This window comes from Panthera leo, chromosome E2 (assembly GCF_018350215.1).
Source record: "Panthera leo isolate Ple1 chromosome E2, P.leo_Ple1_pat1.1, whole genome shotgun sequence".
NCBI lineage: Eukaryota > Metazoa > Chordata > Mammalia > Carnivora > Felidae > Panthera > Panthera leo.
In genome coordinates this window covers 13,391,073-13,408,265 of record NC_056693.1, presented here as the reverse complement: position 1 = coordinate 13,408,265, position 17,193 = coordinate 13,391,073, and the positions used below count along the sequence as shown (strand labels likewise).

The 17,193-nt window shown below is 41.4% G+C and overlaps 1 protein-coding gene and 1 long non-coding RNA gene across 2 annotated transcripts in view; one reads left to right on the top strand and one right to left on the bottom strand.

Annotated features, from left to right (window-relative positions):
* The window catches only part of LOC122207601, an 89,900-nt gene that overhangs the window by 69,975 nt on the left and 2,732 nt on the right, over positions 1 to 17,193 (bottom strand). Inside the window, exon 2 of the long non-coding RNA XR_006196940.1 lies at positions 7,267 to 7,318. This is a non-coding gene — a long non-coding RNA (uncharacterized LOC122207601). The remainder of the gene's footprint in view (positions 1 to 7,266; positions 7,319 to 17,193) is intronic.
* CXCL17 (C-X-C motif chemokine ligand 17) lies at positions 1,463 to 14,799 on the top strand. Its single transcript, XM_042917645.1, has 4 exons — positions 1,463 to 1,694; positions 10,189 to 10,269; positions 10,885 to 10,986; positions 14,348 to 14,799. Exons 1-4 carry the CDS (start codon positions 1,616 to 1,618, stop codon positions 14,443 to 14,445), a joined length of 360 nt encoding a protein of 119 aa, XP_042773579.1. The 5' UTR covers positions 1,463 to 1,615; the 3' UTR covers positions 14,446 to 14,799.

The window sequence follows — 17,193 nt, the reverse complement described above, 5'->3', positions numbered from 1 at the left end:
TCCTGTCACTTCTGAAATTTGGTTCCACTCCCACCTCTAGGTTTTATGAATATATATCATTTCGCTAGTTAGATTTGAGCATCCTGAGGACAGAGACCATTGTTAGAATTTTCCAGAGAAAGGCGCCTGGGTGGCTCAGTCAGTGAAGTGTCCGGCTCTCACTTTCAGCTCAGGTCATGAGCTCATCCTTCTCCCGCTCCCCGCTGGACATGGAGTCTGCTTAAGATTCTCTCTCTCCCTCCCCCTCTGCCTCTTCCCCAGTCATGGGTGCACTCGCTGTCTCTCAAAAAAAAACCTTTTTTCCAGGGAAACCACAACAGTGTTTCATATCTGACCAAGCTCAGACCAAGCCCAAGCCTTCAACTGGAGGACAATCCCTGTTGTGCCTGGCTCCATGCAGGTGCTTTATAAACTTTGTAATAGCAAAGTCTACAATCAGCTCTCCAACATGTCGATAAGCAGTGATAATATGAAAATTGAGAGGGTAAGAATGATCATACAGAAATCAAAAAGGGTTTGACTCGTGCCTTGCCTCTTCCCTCCTCTTAGGTAAAACAAAATCATGCCAAGTTTTCTCACTCCTGCCTGGAGGCTGCCAGAGAGGACTTCCTTGTTAATCTTCCCCACAGCCCTCACAAATATCACCCAGCATTCAAGCCCAGCCTCTCCTCTTTCTTTGAGCACATTTCCTAACGTCTCTGAAAGGAGTCAAGTTTAGTAAGTGCTGATGTTCCGTAACTAATGGTTACTCTAAGTAGTATTACTTTCTTCCCTCCTTGGGCTGTTTCCAAACAAGGTCTGGAGTCAAGAACCCCAAGGGCCTGGGCAAACACCCTTTAAGGGCTCCTTCCCTCCTGTGGTTCCCGTTTCTCAAACCCTCTTGGACCTGAAGCCCTGGGGATCTTCCACCAACACAGTTCCCTATACTTCAGGCTGCAACAACTAAGCCACAGCCACCTTCCTGATAAACTTCAAGGAGGCCCAGTTTGACCACTGCTTCAGGGGCAATGTTTTGAGCAGGGGAGAAATAACCTCACCTCTAGTCACCTCTACTTCCCACCTTACTTCTGTGGCCACAGACATGGGAGGGAATTGCAAACACAGTAAAGACAGACAACTTCTCGAGCAACACTACTGTTGTGTGTACTGTGTCAAGGCCGGAGGCCCGGGGGACAGAGGGGAAACAGACCATGTCATCCTCTTTTCTGGCAACCCTTAATATTCGCTTTCCTGGCAGATAGTAAGCTAGAAAGCACTGCCGAAAGATATAAGGAAATTCAAAGAACAAAAAGACCTGGGGAAGAAATCATAACATACTAGGGGGTAGGGAGGAGGGAAGGAGGAGGGAAGGGAACCAGTATTGTGGCCAAGTTATCAGTCACCTTCTTGTGTTCTTAAGAATGCTTCATTTCTTTTGTTTGCCCAGTTTTTCCTCCCAGATTCCTGTAAACCTGTTACCTAACAAGGTCAGCGTCACTTAGGTGTTCTCACCCTCTAATGGGAACCCTGGCCAGGGATTAAAGCCCAGACCGCCATCCTAAGAAGTCCGGGAGCCTCCAACTGGGAACCTTCCACACTTTCTTCAGGCGACCTTACAGCAACACCAACAATCGCAATGAGAATTCTAATCTCTTCCCTCCTTCTGTTGCTGCCACTAATGCTGATGCCTATGGTCTCTAGCAGCCGAAATCCAGGTAATAAGATTAATTTTCTATAAAGGGGAAACGGGGGGTGGGGGGAATGTGGCAAAATAGAGAAGAAAACGTGGCCAAAAAAACAAAACAAAACATGCATTAAAATGTAGCCCCTTCCAGGGGCACCTGGGTGGCTCAGTCAGTTAAGCACCCGACTTCGGCTCAGGTCATGATATCACAGTTCGTGAGTTCGAGCCCCACATCAGGCTCTGTGCTAACAGCTCGGAGCCTGGAGCCTGCTTTGGATTCTGTGTCTCCCTCTCTATCTGCTCCTCCTCTGCTCACACTCTCTCCCTCTCTCTGTCTCTCAAAAATAAATAAACATTAAAAAAATTAAAAAAAAAATGTAGCCCCTTCCAGCCATAGGGATTTGGGGCAAGTTAGCCTCCTCATCTACAAAAAGGAGAAAACTATACTTACATCCAGTGTTGTGATAGTGAAATGAGAGAGTGAGTATCAAAATGTCTGAACTGTAGCTAGCAAAATATATACATGTTGGCTCAATAAAGATTTGCTCCCTGGGACACCTGGGTGGCTCAGTCGGTTAAGCATCTGACTTTAGCTCAGGTCATGATCTCACGGCTCATGAGTTCAAGCCCCGCAATGGGCTCTGTGCTGACAGCTCAGAGCCTGGAGCCTGCTTTCGATTCTGTGTCTCCCTCTCTCTCTGCCCCTCCCCTGCTCATGCTCTGTCTCTGTCTCGGTCTCTCTCAAAAAATAAACATTTAAAAAAATTAAAAGATTTGCTCCCTTGCCTTCTCCCTCTAATCCCTTTCCAGAAGAGCCAGTCTTGGTGATGGTGGAGTAAAGGTGTTGAAGGCAACTGTACATTTGAGGAAGAGAGAAGTCCTTGCTTATATTCTTTTACAGTGCACCAGATATGCCACCAACAATTTTTAACGCTATTTAATGATAAAGTAATAAACTAGAAAAATCATATTACCAGACAGCATTCACATTGGAAGTTTTAGCCATACTAAGCTCATCTCTTGGGAAGCAGGTCTTAGGTTAAGAGCTCCAAATAGGCTCCAGCTTTCACTACATCTCAAGTGCCTAGCCCTTAGCAGAACAACTGTGCAGAAGAAAGCTCGTCCCATATATGTTTCTACTCGAGAGAACCATCTCCCCAAAGGCTACTTTGAGAAAGATAGCTTTGCTGCATATTTATCATCAACTTGGTCCTTAAAATAAGAAGTTTACCTCAGTCCACCCCAATTTCAAACTTTCCCTCCCTTGTAGAGAGAGCTTTTTGGAAGGTGCTGGGCCCATAGCATTAGGGTCTAGACCACCAGTCTGGAAAGGAAGGCTTTTCCATCATTGCAACAGACACCAAGGTTAGAGTCCTCAGCCTTGATTCAAAGCTCTAACCACAACCTGCCTTTCCCAATCCACCCCTCCACTCACTAACAAGTGCTCTAGGCTCCACCTAAACTAGACTGTTGGCTGTTCCCTGAACAGCTCTTATGCCTTCCTACTAGTTTAACTTTGTTCATACTCTCAGCTCAGAATCCACCTCCTCCTCACGGCCTCCCTGATTCCTCTCAAGACCAGATGGGAGCCCTCTGTCCTGTGAATGTGCCTAGCCTAAACTTGACTCTCTCTTTGCACTTGCCACATACCGTCTTATACTGAAGGTGTTGCTGTGCCTTTCCTACGTTCACCCCCCTGCCCTTCTAGACTGTAACCTCCTTGGTGGCACAATCTGGTATATTGTCTCCATATCCGTCACACTATCCGGCATAATATTTAGTAAATATTTGCTAAGTGAAAGAATAAAATGCTCATGGGGCACCTAGCTGTCTCGGTCAGAGGAGCATGCAACTCTTGATCTCGAGGTCATGAGCTTAAACCCCACGTTGGGTATAGAGATTACTTAAATAAATAAAACATAAAAACAAAAAAAGAATAAAATGCTCAGGTTTCTAAGTTCAAAGTGTTGCCCTTTAAAGACTCTACACCTGGATTTGACAGCAGCTCTGTTGACATTTGGGGCTGGACAGCGCTTTAGGGCAGGGTGTTATTTTGTGTTGTAGGGTGTAGAATGTATTCTGTGCATTGTAAGATGTTCGGGTAGCATCTGTGTGGCCTCTACCAACTATATGACAATAGCAGCCTCTTCACCTCTGTCCCCAGTTAAGACAGCCAGAGTTAACTCCAGACATTGCCAATTGTCCCCTGGAGGGGAAAAACACTCCCCAGCTGAGAGTGCTGCTCTCAGCAATAGTTGCTCTATAGCAATAGTTCTCACACCTGGCTACGCGTTCAGACTTACCTGGACCTGTAAACTCAGCCTTGAAGCCCAGAGAACCTAGATCTGAATCCTGGCTCCACCACTTATTTTGAACCCTAGACAAGCTGCTTCACTTTTTGGAGCCTGTTTTATCATCTTAAAAGAAGTAAAATGTTACTTATAATATATCATTGTTGTGAATATCATCTGTAATGTGTACCTAGCAAGGATTCAATAAATGGACTGAGTAAAATTCCTACAGTAGCTCCTAAAGCACAATGGCAATGAATTTGGGGAAAGCTTGCTGTGCCACCAGGTGGCGCTATTACAGACACATCCGGCTCAAATTCGTGTACCCCTGCCAAGGAGTTTTGCAGCACCCAAGTCTGGCTAGAAGAAATGACACCCCCCCCCCCCCCACCTTCCCTGCCAAAAAAATTCTCAAAATAAAATCTGATCTTACTTTATCTCAAAATAACCACATACATGTGCAGTGTGTTTTTCACAGAAAGGGAGGAGAACAGATAAGAGTATATGAAAATGTTAGGAAACAAATCACTTATAATAATAGATTAATTACTCATAATATCATTATTAACTATAAAATTACCTACAATAATAGCCGAAATGTATTAAGCAATCCTATGTGGCAGGTAATATTTAAACACTTCACACACATTGCCTCATTGTGTTCTCACAGAAATCTAATATATTTTTTAATTAATGTTTCATTTTTCAGACTTAAAAAAAATAGATAAAAATAATCAGAGTTCCAATATATGCTTCATCCAGTTTTTTTTCAAATAACATCTTACAACACCATAATATGATGATCAAAACCAGGAAATAAGCATTGATATAATACTATTAACTAATGCACTAATATTTAGATTTTGCTAATCATCCAATTAATGTCTCTTTTTGGTCCAATCCAGGATGCGACACTAAGTAAAGTTATCACATCTCCTTTGATTTCCCCCAAACTACGGTAGTTTTTCAGCCTTCCTTGTCTTTCATGATTTTGACACTTTTATTTATTTTTTTTTTTAATTTTTTTTTTCAACGTTTTTTATTTATTTTTGGGACAGAGAGAGACAGAGCATGAACGGGGGAGGGGCAGAGAGAGAGGGAGACACAGAATCGGAAACAGGCTCCAGGCTCCGAGCCATCAGCCCAGAGCCTGACGCGGGGCTCGAACTCACGGACCGCGAGATCGTGACCTGGCTGAAGTCGGACGCTTAACCGACTGCGCCACCCAGGCGCCCCGACAGTTTTAAAGAGTACTGGTCACTTATTTTGTAGAAAGTCCTTCAAGTTGGGTTTGCTTGATGTTTCTTCTTGATTAAATTCAGATTATGCATTTCTGGCAAGAATACCACAAAAGTAATGTATGCCTTCTCCATGCATCACAGCAGACGGCCCGTAATACTGAATTCCCAACTACTGATGTTAATTTTGAACACTTGGTTAAGGTGGTGTCTGCCAGGTTTCTCTAGTGTAAAGTTACTGGTTTTCCCACTGTAATTAATAAGTATCTTGTGGAGAGATACTTTAAGACTATGCAAAATAGCCTGTTTCTTCTCATCATACTTTTGCCCATTAATTTTTAAAATCCATTGAGGATTCCCACCCACCTTCAGCAAGTGTTAGTATGGTATTAGCCAAATGATGATTTCCTATTTCCATCATTCCTTCCACATTTATTAACTGGAATTCTACTATAAGAAAAAGCTGCTCCAGGCACCTGGGTGTCTCAGTCAGTTGAGCATCCGACTCTTGGTCTCAGCTCGGGGCTCGATCCCCATGTACCGTAAGATTCTCTCCCTGCTTGAGATTCTGTCCCTCTCTCTCTCTCAAAATAAATAAACTTAAAAAAAAAAAAAAAAAAAAAGCTGTTCCTTCTCTCCCATTTATTTATTGAATTTTTAATTTATTTTTTAATGTTTATATATTTTTGAGAGACAGTGGGGGAGGGGCGAGAGAGAGGGAGACAGAGGATCCAAAGTGGGCTCTGTGCTGACAGCTGAGAGCCCAATGCAAGGCTCGAACTCACTAACCATGAGATCATGACATGAGCCAAGTCAGAGGCTTAACTGACTGAGCCACCCAGGCACCCCTTGAATTATTTATTTATATGAGTAAAGACTCATGGACATTTATGGATTATAACCCATTGCTACCATTATTTATTGTGTTGTTCATATTGTCTCAAAATTGACCACTGAGACCTCCTTCAAACAGGCTTCTGTGTCTTTTTGACATATCATTTTTAAGCAGTTCTGGACTTTCTGATACCGCAAGATGTTCCAGGCATATCTTGTACCTCCCTGGCCCGCCTTGGAATCAGCCATTTCTCCAAGGAGCCCTGGTTCCTTTCATTGGAGAATGGTCCTCACAAACCATGAGTACTGAAGTATTGCCCATGGCTACTAGGTGCGAGTGCTTCTAGGCCCTCTAGTGGACAAAGCTAGGAAACAGATGCATGCATACACACACAAATGGACTATTATTAATCCCGTTTTACAAATTAGGTAAATGGGACATAGGAGTTACGCAATTTATCCAAAATAATAAAGCCAATATGTAGTGGAACTGGGAAGTCAAAATAATGACAGATCTACCACAAGTCCTAACAAGTGTAAGTAACTTCTTTTCACATACAGGTCACCAGAAAACAACAAACCTAACATTCTAGCATAGACATTCTAGCATAGACACTCTCTTTGGGACTGAGTGATAGAAGTCCACAATAATAACCACCACAATAATCGTCATATACTGAACACCTACTTGGGCACTGGGCATCGGGCACCACTAGTAGCTCATTTATTCCTAACTCTGCAAGATGGATACTATGACCCTCATTTTACAAGCCAGAGAAAGATCAAAGAAGCTAAGTGACAGAGAAAGTTGTTGATCCCAGATCATGTAAAATTGATGCTTATTCAACTATATCAGTATTTCCCAAAATTGATTTTAGGTAGGGCATAAATTAGCTTTTACTTTAATAGTTACATGTTTATGTTAATGCATGTTAGAAAAAAAATACATATGTACCAAACCCATAACCTCACAGATAATACTGCATAGGATGAAGCTGTTTTGTAAATTAAATGTACTTAAAGAAAAAGTATGAGGCAAATAATAGTAGAGGTGGTACAAGCTACAGCAAAAATTATAAAGATGATCCAGAAATGTCTGAGGTTTGGGAGACATAATACTATAGTAACATGCAGCTTCATTTTAAGTCACACCGTGGAATTAGGATTCTAAAGGCTGCAGAAAGAACAACAGACTAAGAAACTTGGACCTGGGTTTTAGCTTCAGATGTATCCCCATTACCTTTGTGAACTTGGGCATTCCATTTGTTCTCTCTGGACCTCAGTTTTCTCATCTGAAAAAAAAAAAAAAAGGCAGACAGTGATTTAGTTAATTCATGAAACCCTTTTAAAAGCAACTTAGTAATAATATCAGGCAACATAAAACTGTTCTTAACTCTTGACCCAGTAATTCCACTTTGGGAAATCTTGCCCAAGACAATAATCTAACATTTGGAAAACAGTAACAAACAGAAAGAATTTATCAATATCCAAAAATAAACAATCTGAATATTCAGCAATGGACAAACAGTTAAATAATTTGGAGCACACACACTTGTTGGGAATGTTATGCAGTCATTAAAAATGTCTGTTATGGGGGCCCCTGGGTGGCTCAGTTGGTTAAGCATCCGACTTTGGCTCAGGTCATGATCTCACAGTTCATGGGTTCGAGCCCCGCATTGGGCTCTGTGGTGACAGCTGGGAGCCTGGAACCTGCTTCGGATTCTGTGTCTCCCTCTCTCTGTTCCTCCCCTGCTCTCACTCTCTCTCTCTCTCTCTCTCAAAAATAAATAAACATTGGGGCGCCTGGGTGGCGTAGTCGGTTAAGCGTCCGACTTCAGCCAGGTCACGATCTCGCAGTCCGTGAGTTCAAGCCCCGCGTCGGGCTCTGGGCTGATGGCTCGGAGCCTGGAGCCTGTTTCGGATTCTGTGTCTCCCTCTCTCTCTGCCCCTCCCCCGTTCATGCTCTGTCTCTCTCTGTCCCAAAAATAAATAAAAAAAAAAAAAAACGTTGAAAAAAAAAAATAAATAAACATTAAAAAAAATTTTTTAATGTCTGTTATGGGGGTGCCTGGATGGCTCAATCAGTGGAGCATGTGACTCCTGATCTCGGGGTCACGAGTTCGAGCCCCACGTTGGGTGTAGAGACTACTTTTTTAAAAAGTGAATAAAAATGTCCATTATGGAGATGACATAGCAACATGCTTATAAGATGAACCAAAAAAAAAAAAGTGTTCACATACTATGGTTATCACTGTATGAAGAAAATCATATGTAGGAAACACACCAAAATACACTCAGATGATAAAAGTAAAGATTTCTATATTTGTACCTTCCAAATCATCTCTAAAATAGGTATATTACATTTAGGGTAGAAAAACTTCTCAATAAAGGGATCCAACTAAATAATCTCTAAAATTCCTTCTGACTCTAATATTCTGTGGCTTTCCTCTGCAACTACAAGTAAAGGTCACATGAGAGTAAAATATTAGAAAAGTTTAGATGGCAGGGGCTATGTTTGCTTGTTTAAATTATTTTAACGGCACTCAAAACAGAACATGAGAACATTTGAAAACTAGCACTTGGGGAAATGATGCAACACCTTCCATCTGTGTGGCAGAAAGGGCACAAGTCTGGGAAAGAGACCTGGATTGAACCAGATGATCTCTGAGGGGCCTCTCTAGACAACTTGTTCATTCACTCATTAACAAACATTTACCAAGTGCCTACCATCTGTCAGCTGTATGTAGCTGAATGACTACTGAGCCACTGGTTCAGAGTCTGGTGTCGGAGAAAGATTTTTAGTTTGCTAGGGCAACCATAACAAAATGGCACAGAATGGGTGGCTGAAACAACAGAAATTTATTTCCTCACGGTTCTGGAGACCAGAAGTCCAAGATCAAGACGTCAACAAGTTTAGTTTCTTCTGAGGCCTTTCTTCTTGCTCACAGATGGCCACCCTCTTGCTATACCCTCACATGATCTTTCCTCTGTGCACATATATCTCTGGTGTCTCTTTGCCCAAATCTCTTCTTCTTGTCAGGACTCCAGTTGGACTGAATTATGTCCCATCCTAATGACCTCATTTTAACTCAATCATCTCTAAAGACCCTATCTTCAAATACAGTCATACTGAGGTACGTACCAGGGGTTAGGGCTTCAACATGAATTGGGTGGGGGTGTGTGGACACGATTCAGTCCACAACAGATTTCAAACAACAAACTATATTGTATAACTGTGCATTAAGAGAGCTGCATTCAGATACAATGGGGAACCATGGGAAGGCATAATTAATTCTTACAGGAAATATCAGAAACTACTGTACAGACAAGCATCATCCGGGCCCAGTTCTAGCTCCAGAATCTCAAGTCTACAATCCACCATCCTTGATAGTCATAAAAATATTTTAAGTATCACAAAATTGGAATAAGACAGCATCAGGTGATAAGACAAACTTGACTAGAGGCCAAAAGAGTAATGGATTTGTTCCAGAGGCACAAAGGTAAATACCATCCTCTTATAGCTGAACTGGGATTATGGATTCAAATACAGGGAACTTAAAGGTCAGGTGAAGATCCCAACTAGTTTATATAATAATCTGCTCTTTGTTCTCATTCCTTAAGTCATGAGAATTTTAATGCATGTTGGGGTGGGGAGTATATTGTCAGGTCTTGATTAAACGCCCACCTTTTGTCCTTTTTTCCATCCAGAAGCCATTCTTTTTCCACCTACCTCCAGCTAAGCTTTCCAGATTTTATTTTTTTTTTAATTTTTTTTTAACGTTTATTTATTTTTGAGACAGAGAGAGACAGAGCATGAACAGGGGAGGGGCAGAGAGAGAGAGGAAGACACAGAATCTGAAACAGGCTCCAGACTCTGAGCTGTCAGCACAGAGCCCGACGCGGGGCTCGAACTCACGGACCGTGAGATCATGACCTGAGCCGAAGTCGGACACTTAACCAACCAAGCCACCCAGGCACCCCGCTTTCCAGATTTTAAACCTCATTTCCTTATCCATTTAAAATAGTCGTCTGTCGAAGTACCCTAGGATCCCTGACTAAAAAGGAAGGGAAAAACTCCACTAGGTAGCACAATGCTGGGGGAGCATTTCTGTTGGCCCCTTCCCTTTCCAGTGCCTGGAAGTGACCAGTTTCCTTCCACCAGGGGTCGCCAGAGGCCATCGGGACCAACGCCAGGCTCCTAGGAGGTGGCTCCAAGAAGGCAGCCAAGAATGTGAGTGCAAAGGTCAGTATCAACAATAGCAGTACACAGGTCACAATCCAGCTCTCCCCTGAGTCCCCCTGACGCCAATGCAGATATCTTCTAGGATGACTTCACCCACTGCCCTCTCCACCAGCCCACCGCATGCAGCACCAACTCTTGTCTTCTTGAGTCTCAGGCAAGAGCTGAACCCCCAATGTTCAGGGGGAGCTGGCTGAATCTCTGGCTGCCACTTCCCCCTTACACTTTTCCCCAAGAACCCAGGGCTGCCTTCCAAAAATGTCCTGGATCTTGTTTTCAACCTTGTTATATTCATAAATAAGACTGAAATTAGGCAAAATGCTTGGCCAAGGCAGACACCTAGATCTTTTCTTCACTTTTTGGTCTCCTTAATGATATCCTGATGCCTCCTCCAAACCTGCCATCAAATTCTTGCCAATACAGGTCAGGCAAAACAAGTCAGAAATCCTGGTGTTCACGTAAACGGGTATCTCTACTGTTCTGTGTTGACTCTTTTCCCTGCCCCCACTGCAGTGTGATACACTGGAAGGCAAGAAAGATGGCAAGTAAAGCCCTGCCCTACTCCCTACTCTGAAACACATTAATCTTCCCGTCTAAGCAGCAACCCTGTTATTTCAGACTGGTTCCTGAGAGCTCCTAAAAGAAAACTCATGACAGTGCCCAGGCTGCCAAAGAAGCAGTGTCCCTGTGACCATTTCAAGGGCAGTGTGAAGAAAACCAGTAAGTTTCAAAAGAATGACCTTCCTTAAACGAGAGTCACTGTGGAATCAACTAGAGCCGAAGCAGGGGTTGAGAACAGACAAGAGAAGTGAAATGAAGACCAAGATAATCACACCTCTCAGTCCTTTCTACTCAATGTCAACTCGTGGGGAAATAGGAAGAGGAAGGAAAGCAGGATACAATTTTCCTAATACTAGAAATTTTCAAACAAATTCTTACATTTTGGAAGCCCACTGCCTATCAAAGTGGAAGGAGATGGGGCTATTGGAGACCTGGCCATTGATCATTGATCTCTGAAGATGACACCAGTGTCAGTGTCAAACAGAACTTGATTCCTCCCTTGAGCAGTTTTTAAATGTCATATTAAAAGTAAATTAGCAAATTAAACTGATTAGTATTATGATATTATTAAGAATGAGAGAAATCAGCATCCTTATCACTGCAGGTAGAAGTAAAATACAACTTGGTAGTATCTATCAAAAATTGAAATGTGTGTACCTTTTAACCCAGTAATCTCACTTCAAGAAATCTCCAGCATAGAATACTAGCATGGATACTCAAAGATATACACACAATATTAATTAGAGCAGTTTTTGTATTGACAAACTGATGGAAATAAAAATATTCATCAAAAGAAAACTGGGCAATTCAGCAGTTGTCAAAAATAATGAGTTAAATTGTTATGTGTTGATCAGAAAGATAACCACAATATATATAAAGTGAAAAAGAGATATTCCCTACTTCACATGCTTCACGAAAATGTTTTAAGTACATTAAAGATATAAATTTGAGTAGCAAATTTACAAGGGAATATGAGAGAATATATTCATGATCTTGGGGTATGAAAGGATAAGCCATAAAAGAAAGGATTAATAAATCTGATTTCACTGAAATTAAGAAATTCTGGTCATCAAAAGAATGAAATGACAATCTAAAAGTAGACAGTATCTGCAGCATATAAAACTGACAAAGGGATTAATATGCAGAATATATAAAGAATTCTGACAGACCAAGGAAAGGAAGTCAGGCAACACTACAGAAAAATAGGCAAAATATTTGAATAGGCATTTCAGAGACAGGGAAATCTGGTAATTGGAAAAATGCAAATTAAAACCAAACAGATGTCTCTATACATCATCAGATTGGCAAAAATTTTAAAGTCCTACAATACCAAGTATTGGCAAAGAGTAGGACAGAGAAATTCTCATATCCTGCTAATGGGAATAATTAATTGATAAATCACTTTGAAAAAGTGCTGGCAGTTATCTACTAAAGTTTAAGTTCTTTGACCAAGAAATTCCACTCCTAGGTATATGCTCAAAAGGAATGTACTCTTTTTTTTTTCAATTTTTTTTTTTACATTTATTTATTTTTGAGAGACAGAAAGAGAGCACAAGTGGGGGAGGGGCAGAGAGAGAATGAGACACAGAATCCAACAGGCTCCAGGCTCTGAGCGGTCAGCACAGAGCCCGATGTGGGGCTCGAACCCACAAACTGTGAGATCATGACCTGAGCCGAAGTCAGATACTTAACCGACTGAGCCACCCAGGCGCCCCAAAAGGAATGTATTCTTATATACACCAGGATATATGTACAAGAATTTCATAGTAGCATTGCTCATAACTACCCCAAACCAAAAACTAACCAATGGGGGCGTCTGGGTGGCTCAGTTGGTTAAGCTTCCAACTCTTGATCTGAGCTCAGGTCTTGATCTCAAGGTTTTGAGTTCAATCCCGCATTGGGCGCCACACTGGGTGTGAAGCCTACTTAAAAAAAAAAAAGAAACTGACCAACAAATAAATGGTGGTATATTCAAATATCATATATCAGTGAAAATGAACACATAACAATGTAAATGAATCTTACAAATACAACATTGAGTGAAAATTTTTTTAAAAAGACACAAGACTTCAAATCAGGTCATGATCTCATGATTCGTGGGTTCAAGCCCCGCGTCAGGCTCTGTGCTGACAGCTCAGAGCCTGGAGCCTGCTTCAGATTCTGTGTCTCCCTCTCTTTCTGCCCCTCCCCTGCTCACACTCTGTCTCTCTCTGTCTCTCAAAAATAAATTTTTTAAAAATGTTTAAAAAAATAGGCAAAATTCAACTGAATTATTTACGAATACATAATTAGGTAGTAAAACAAAAAAGAAAGTAAGTGTTTACTATAAAAGTCAGGATTACCTCTGTGAGGGGGAAAAGGAGGATAGAGATCAGAAAAGGAGGGGTATTGCTGGCAATATTCTATTTCTACTCTATTTCTTAGGCCTAGATAGCAGTTTCATGGATATCTGCTTTAGAACTATTAATTAAACTGCACATATGGGGCACCTGGGTAGCTCAGTTGGTTAAGCGTCTGACTCTCGACTTGGGCTCAGGTCATGATCTCACCATTCATGGGTTCGAGCCCCACGTCAGGCTTACACTAATAGCATGGAGCCTTCTTGGGATTCTGTCTCTCACTCTCTCTGTCCCTCCCATACTTGCTCTCTCTCTCTCTCAAAATAAATAAAAATTTTAAAAAAAGAAAAATCAAAGAAATTTTAAACAATAAACTGCACATGTAAGTTTTTATGGATTTGTATTGATGTGTATATATAATATTTTGCAATAACATATGATTTGTTAAAGGTGCAGAGCAAAGCAACATGTATAGCCTAATCTCATTTTTGGGTTTTTCTCATTTGTTTGGTTTTTGTTTTGTTTTTAATGTTTTATTTATTTTTGAGAGAGAGAGAGCCCGCACATGCATGAGAGAGAGAGAGAGAGAGAGAGGGAAACAGAGAATCCCAAGTAGTCTCGGCATGGTCAGCACAGAGCCAGACAAGGGGCTTAACATACTGAGCCACCCAGGCGCCCCTCCTTTTTGTTTTTTAAAGTAAACTACTATGTTTACATACAAAAAGATATGGAAGACTATATAGCCAACTATTAACAATAGTTAGTTCTGGGGAATGGGGAGTGAAGGATATATATTTTTTATTTTCAATTTTAATTTTTTTTAATTTTAATGTTTTCCATTGGATTAGTATCACTTTTATATCATTTTAAAATCTTTCATAAAAATTAAATTTTTAAGGGCGCTTGGGTGGCTCAGTCGGTTAAGCATTCAGCTTAGGCTCAGGTCATGATCTCACAGTTCATGAGTTCAAGCCCCACATCAGGCTCTGTGCTGACAACTCAGAACCTGGAGCCTGTTTCAGACTCTGTGTCTCCCTCTCTCTCTGTCCCTTCCCCACTCATGCTCTGTCTCTCTCTCTCTCTCTCTCTCTCTCTCTCAAAATTAAACAAACAAAAAATTTTTTGAGAAAAAAATTAAAATTTTTAAATGTTTTTAACATTAGTCTTTATTTTAACCCTAGGGCACCAAAGGCACCACAGGAAACCAAACAAGCACTCCAGAGCCTGCCAGCAATTTCTCACGCGATGTCAGCTGGAAAGCTTTGCTCTGCCTTTATAGGAGCCCTGAGGGCCCACTCTCCCAATGCAACCGTCTCAGTCCAGAAGGCAATGAGTGCACCTAGACGATGTTCTCCCACTTGCAGCTCCGCCTCCTTGTCCCCACTCGTGTTTTCACAAAGCATTTTCCCCAAGATTACTGTTCTCTCTAGTGCCCTCTTCTCTTCTTAGTCTTTTCCTGTGCCCTACCGATCCCCCCCCCCCCCAGCCCCGCCCAACGCACACCCATTCCCTGGGCTTAACCTTAATTACCTGAAAGAAACCTGGAAACCTCAGTTTCTTAGCTGGTCCCAAATGACCCTAAACATAACCAGGCAAGTAGCAAACAGAAGCCAATAAATATTTTTAAATGCAATAAGTCAAATCATTTCTTTCAAATGAGGTCTGGCAGCTCATTCAATCCCCCATTTTAGCCTGTCTACTGCAAACTCTACCCAGATTCTACACACACTTCTCCCCACCACCAGTCTTACTCTCTTCCTCTCCACTGCCCAACTTTTTATTCTTTCATTCATTCAACAAACCTTTTTGGGGTAAGAGCTAGGTGGGGCCAAGAAAGCAGGCATAGCAGGGCACCTGGGTGACTGTCAGCTAAGGGTCCGATTCTTGATTTCAGCTCAGGTCATGATCTCACAGTTCGTGAGTTTAAGCCTCACGTCGGGCTCTGCGCTGACAGTGTGGAGCCTGCTTGGGATTCTGTGTCTCCCTCCCTCTCTGCCCCTCCCCTGCTTGCTCTCTAGCTCTCTCTCAAATATAAATAAACACTTTAAAAAAAGGCAGGATCTACTACAAAGCTGCAATCATCAAGACAGCATGGTATTGGCACAAAAACATACACATAGACCAATGAAATAGAATAGAAACCCCAGAACTAGACCCACAAAAGTATGGCCAACTAATCTTTGACAAAGCAGGAAAGAATATCCAATGGAAAAAAGACAGTCTCTTTAACAAATGGTGCTGGGAGAACTGGACAGCAACATGCAGAAGGCTGAAACTAGACCACTTTGTCACACCACTCACAAAAATAAACTCAAAATGGATAAAGGACCTGAATGTGAGACAGGAAACCATCAAAACCCTAGAGGAGAAAACAGGAAAAGACCTCTCTGACCTCAGCCATAGCAATTTCTTACTTGACACATCCCCAAAGGCAAGGGAATTAAAAGCAAAAATGAACTATTGGGACCTCATGAAGATAAAAATCTGCACAGCAAAGGAAACAATCAACAAAACTAAAAGGCAACCAACGGAATGGGAAAAGATATTTGCAAATGACATATCGGACAAAGGGCTAGTATACAAAATCTATAAAGAGCTCACCAAACTCCACACCCAAAGAACAAATAATCCAGTGAAGAAATGGGCAGAAAACATGAATAGACAATTCTCTAAAGAAGACATCCAGATGGCCAACAGGCACATGAAAAGATGCTCAACATCGCTCCTCATCAGGGAAATACAAATCAAAACCACACTCAGATATCACCTCACGCCAGTCAGAGTGGCCAAAATGAACAGATCAGGAGACTATAGATGCTGGAGAAGATGTGGAGAAACGGGAACCCTCTTGCACTGTTGGTAGGAATGCAAACTGGTGCAGCCACTCTGGAAAACAGTGTGGAGGTTCCTCAAAAAATTAAAAATAGACCTACCCTATGACCCAGCGGTAGCACTGCTAGGAATTTACCCAAGGGATACAGCAGTACTGATGCATAGGGGCACTTGTACCTCAATGTTTATACCAGCACTCTCAACAATAGCCAAATTATGGAAAGAGCCTAAATGTCCATCAACTGATGAATGGATAAAGAAATTGTGGTTTATATACACAATGGAGTACTACGTGGCAATGAGAAAGAATGAAATATGACCCTTTGTAGCAACGTGGATGGAACTGGAGAGTGTTATGCTAAGTGAAATAAGCCATACAGAGAAAGACAGATACCATATGTTTTCACTCTTATGTGGCTCCTGAGAAACTTAGCAGAAGCCCATGGGGGAGGGGAAGGAAAAAAAAAAAAGAGGTTAGAGTGGGATAGAGCCAAAGCATAAGAGACTCTTAAAAACTGAGAACAAACTGAGGGTTGATAGGGGGTGGGAGGGCGGGGAGGGTGGGTGATGGGTATTGAGGAGGTCACCTTTTGGGATGAGCACTGGGTGTTGTATGGAAACCAATTTGACAATAAATTTCATATATTGAAAAAAAAAAAAGACTTTAAAGTTTCAATAGACCTCTCCAGGTAAATAAAGTATATAAGTTATTACTATCCATAGGAGAAACCAAAGCAGAAGTACTGGGGAAAAGAAAAATAACCAAATTGTCAAATTAATAAAAAATTATTTATTTTTTCAAAAAAATAATAATAATAAATAATTTAAAAAATTACAAATAAATAAAAAAATTTAAAAAGTCAGGGATGGCAACAAATCAGACACGATCTTACAAAAGATAATATAGATTAAAAAACAAGACAAACAACCCTTGCAGTTTCCCAGCACATAGAATGCCTTTAATATTTATGATTATTCTTATCAGCAGCAGCAGCATTAATGGTCATTTTACCCTGTGAGTTTCCAGTCTAGTACAGAAAACATATACGCATAGCCATAGTTCAAAGCTAGAGACATGGTGTGGAAGATCTCAAATGCCACTGAAAAGGGCTTCAAGCTGTAAAAATGGGAGGACATCATTTTTTTTTAATATGGGAATGAACTGATCAAAGCAGTGACACAGGATGTTAAACTG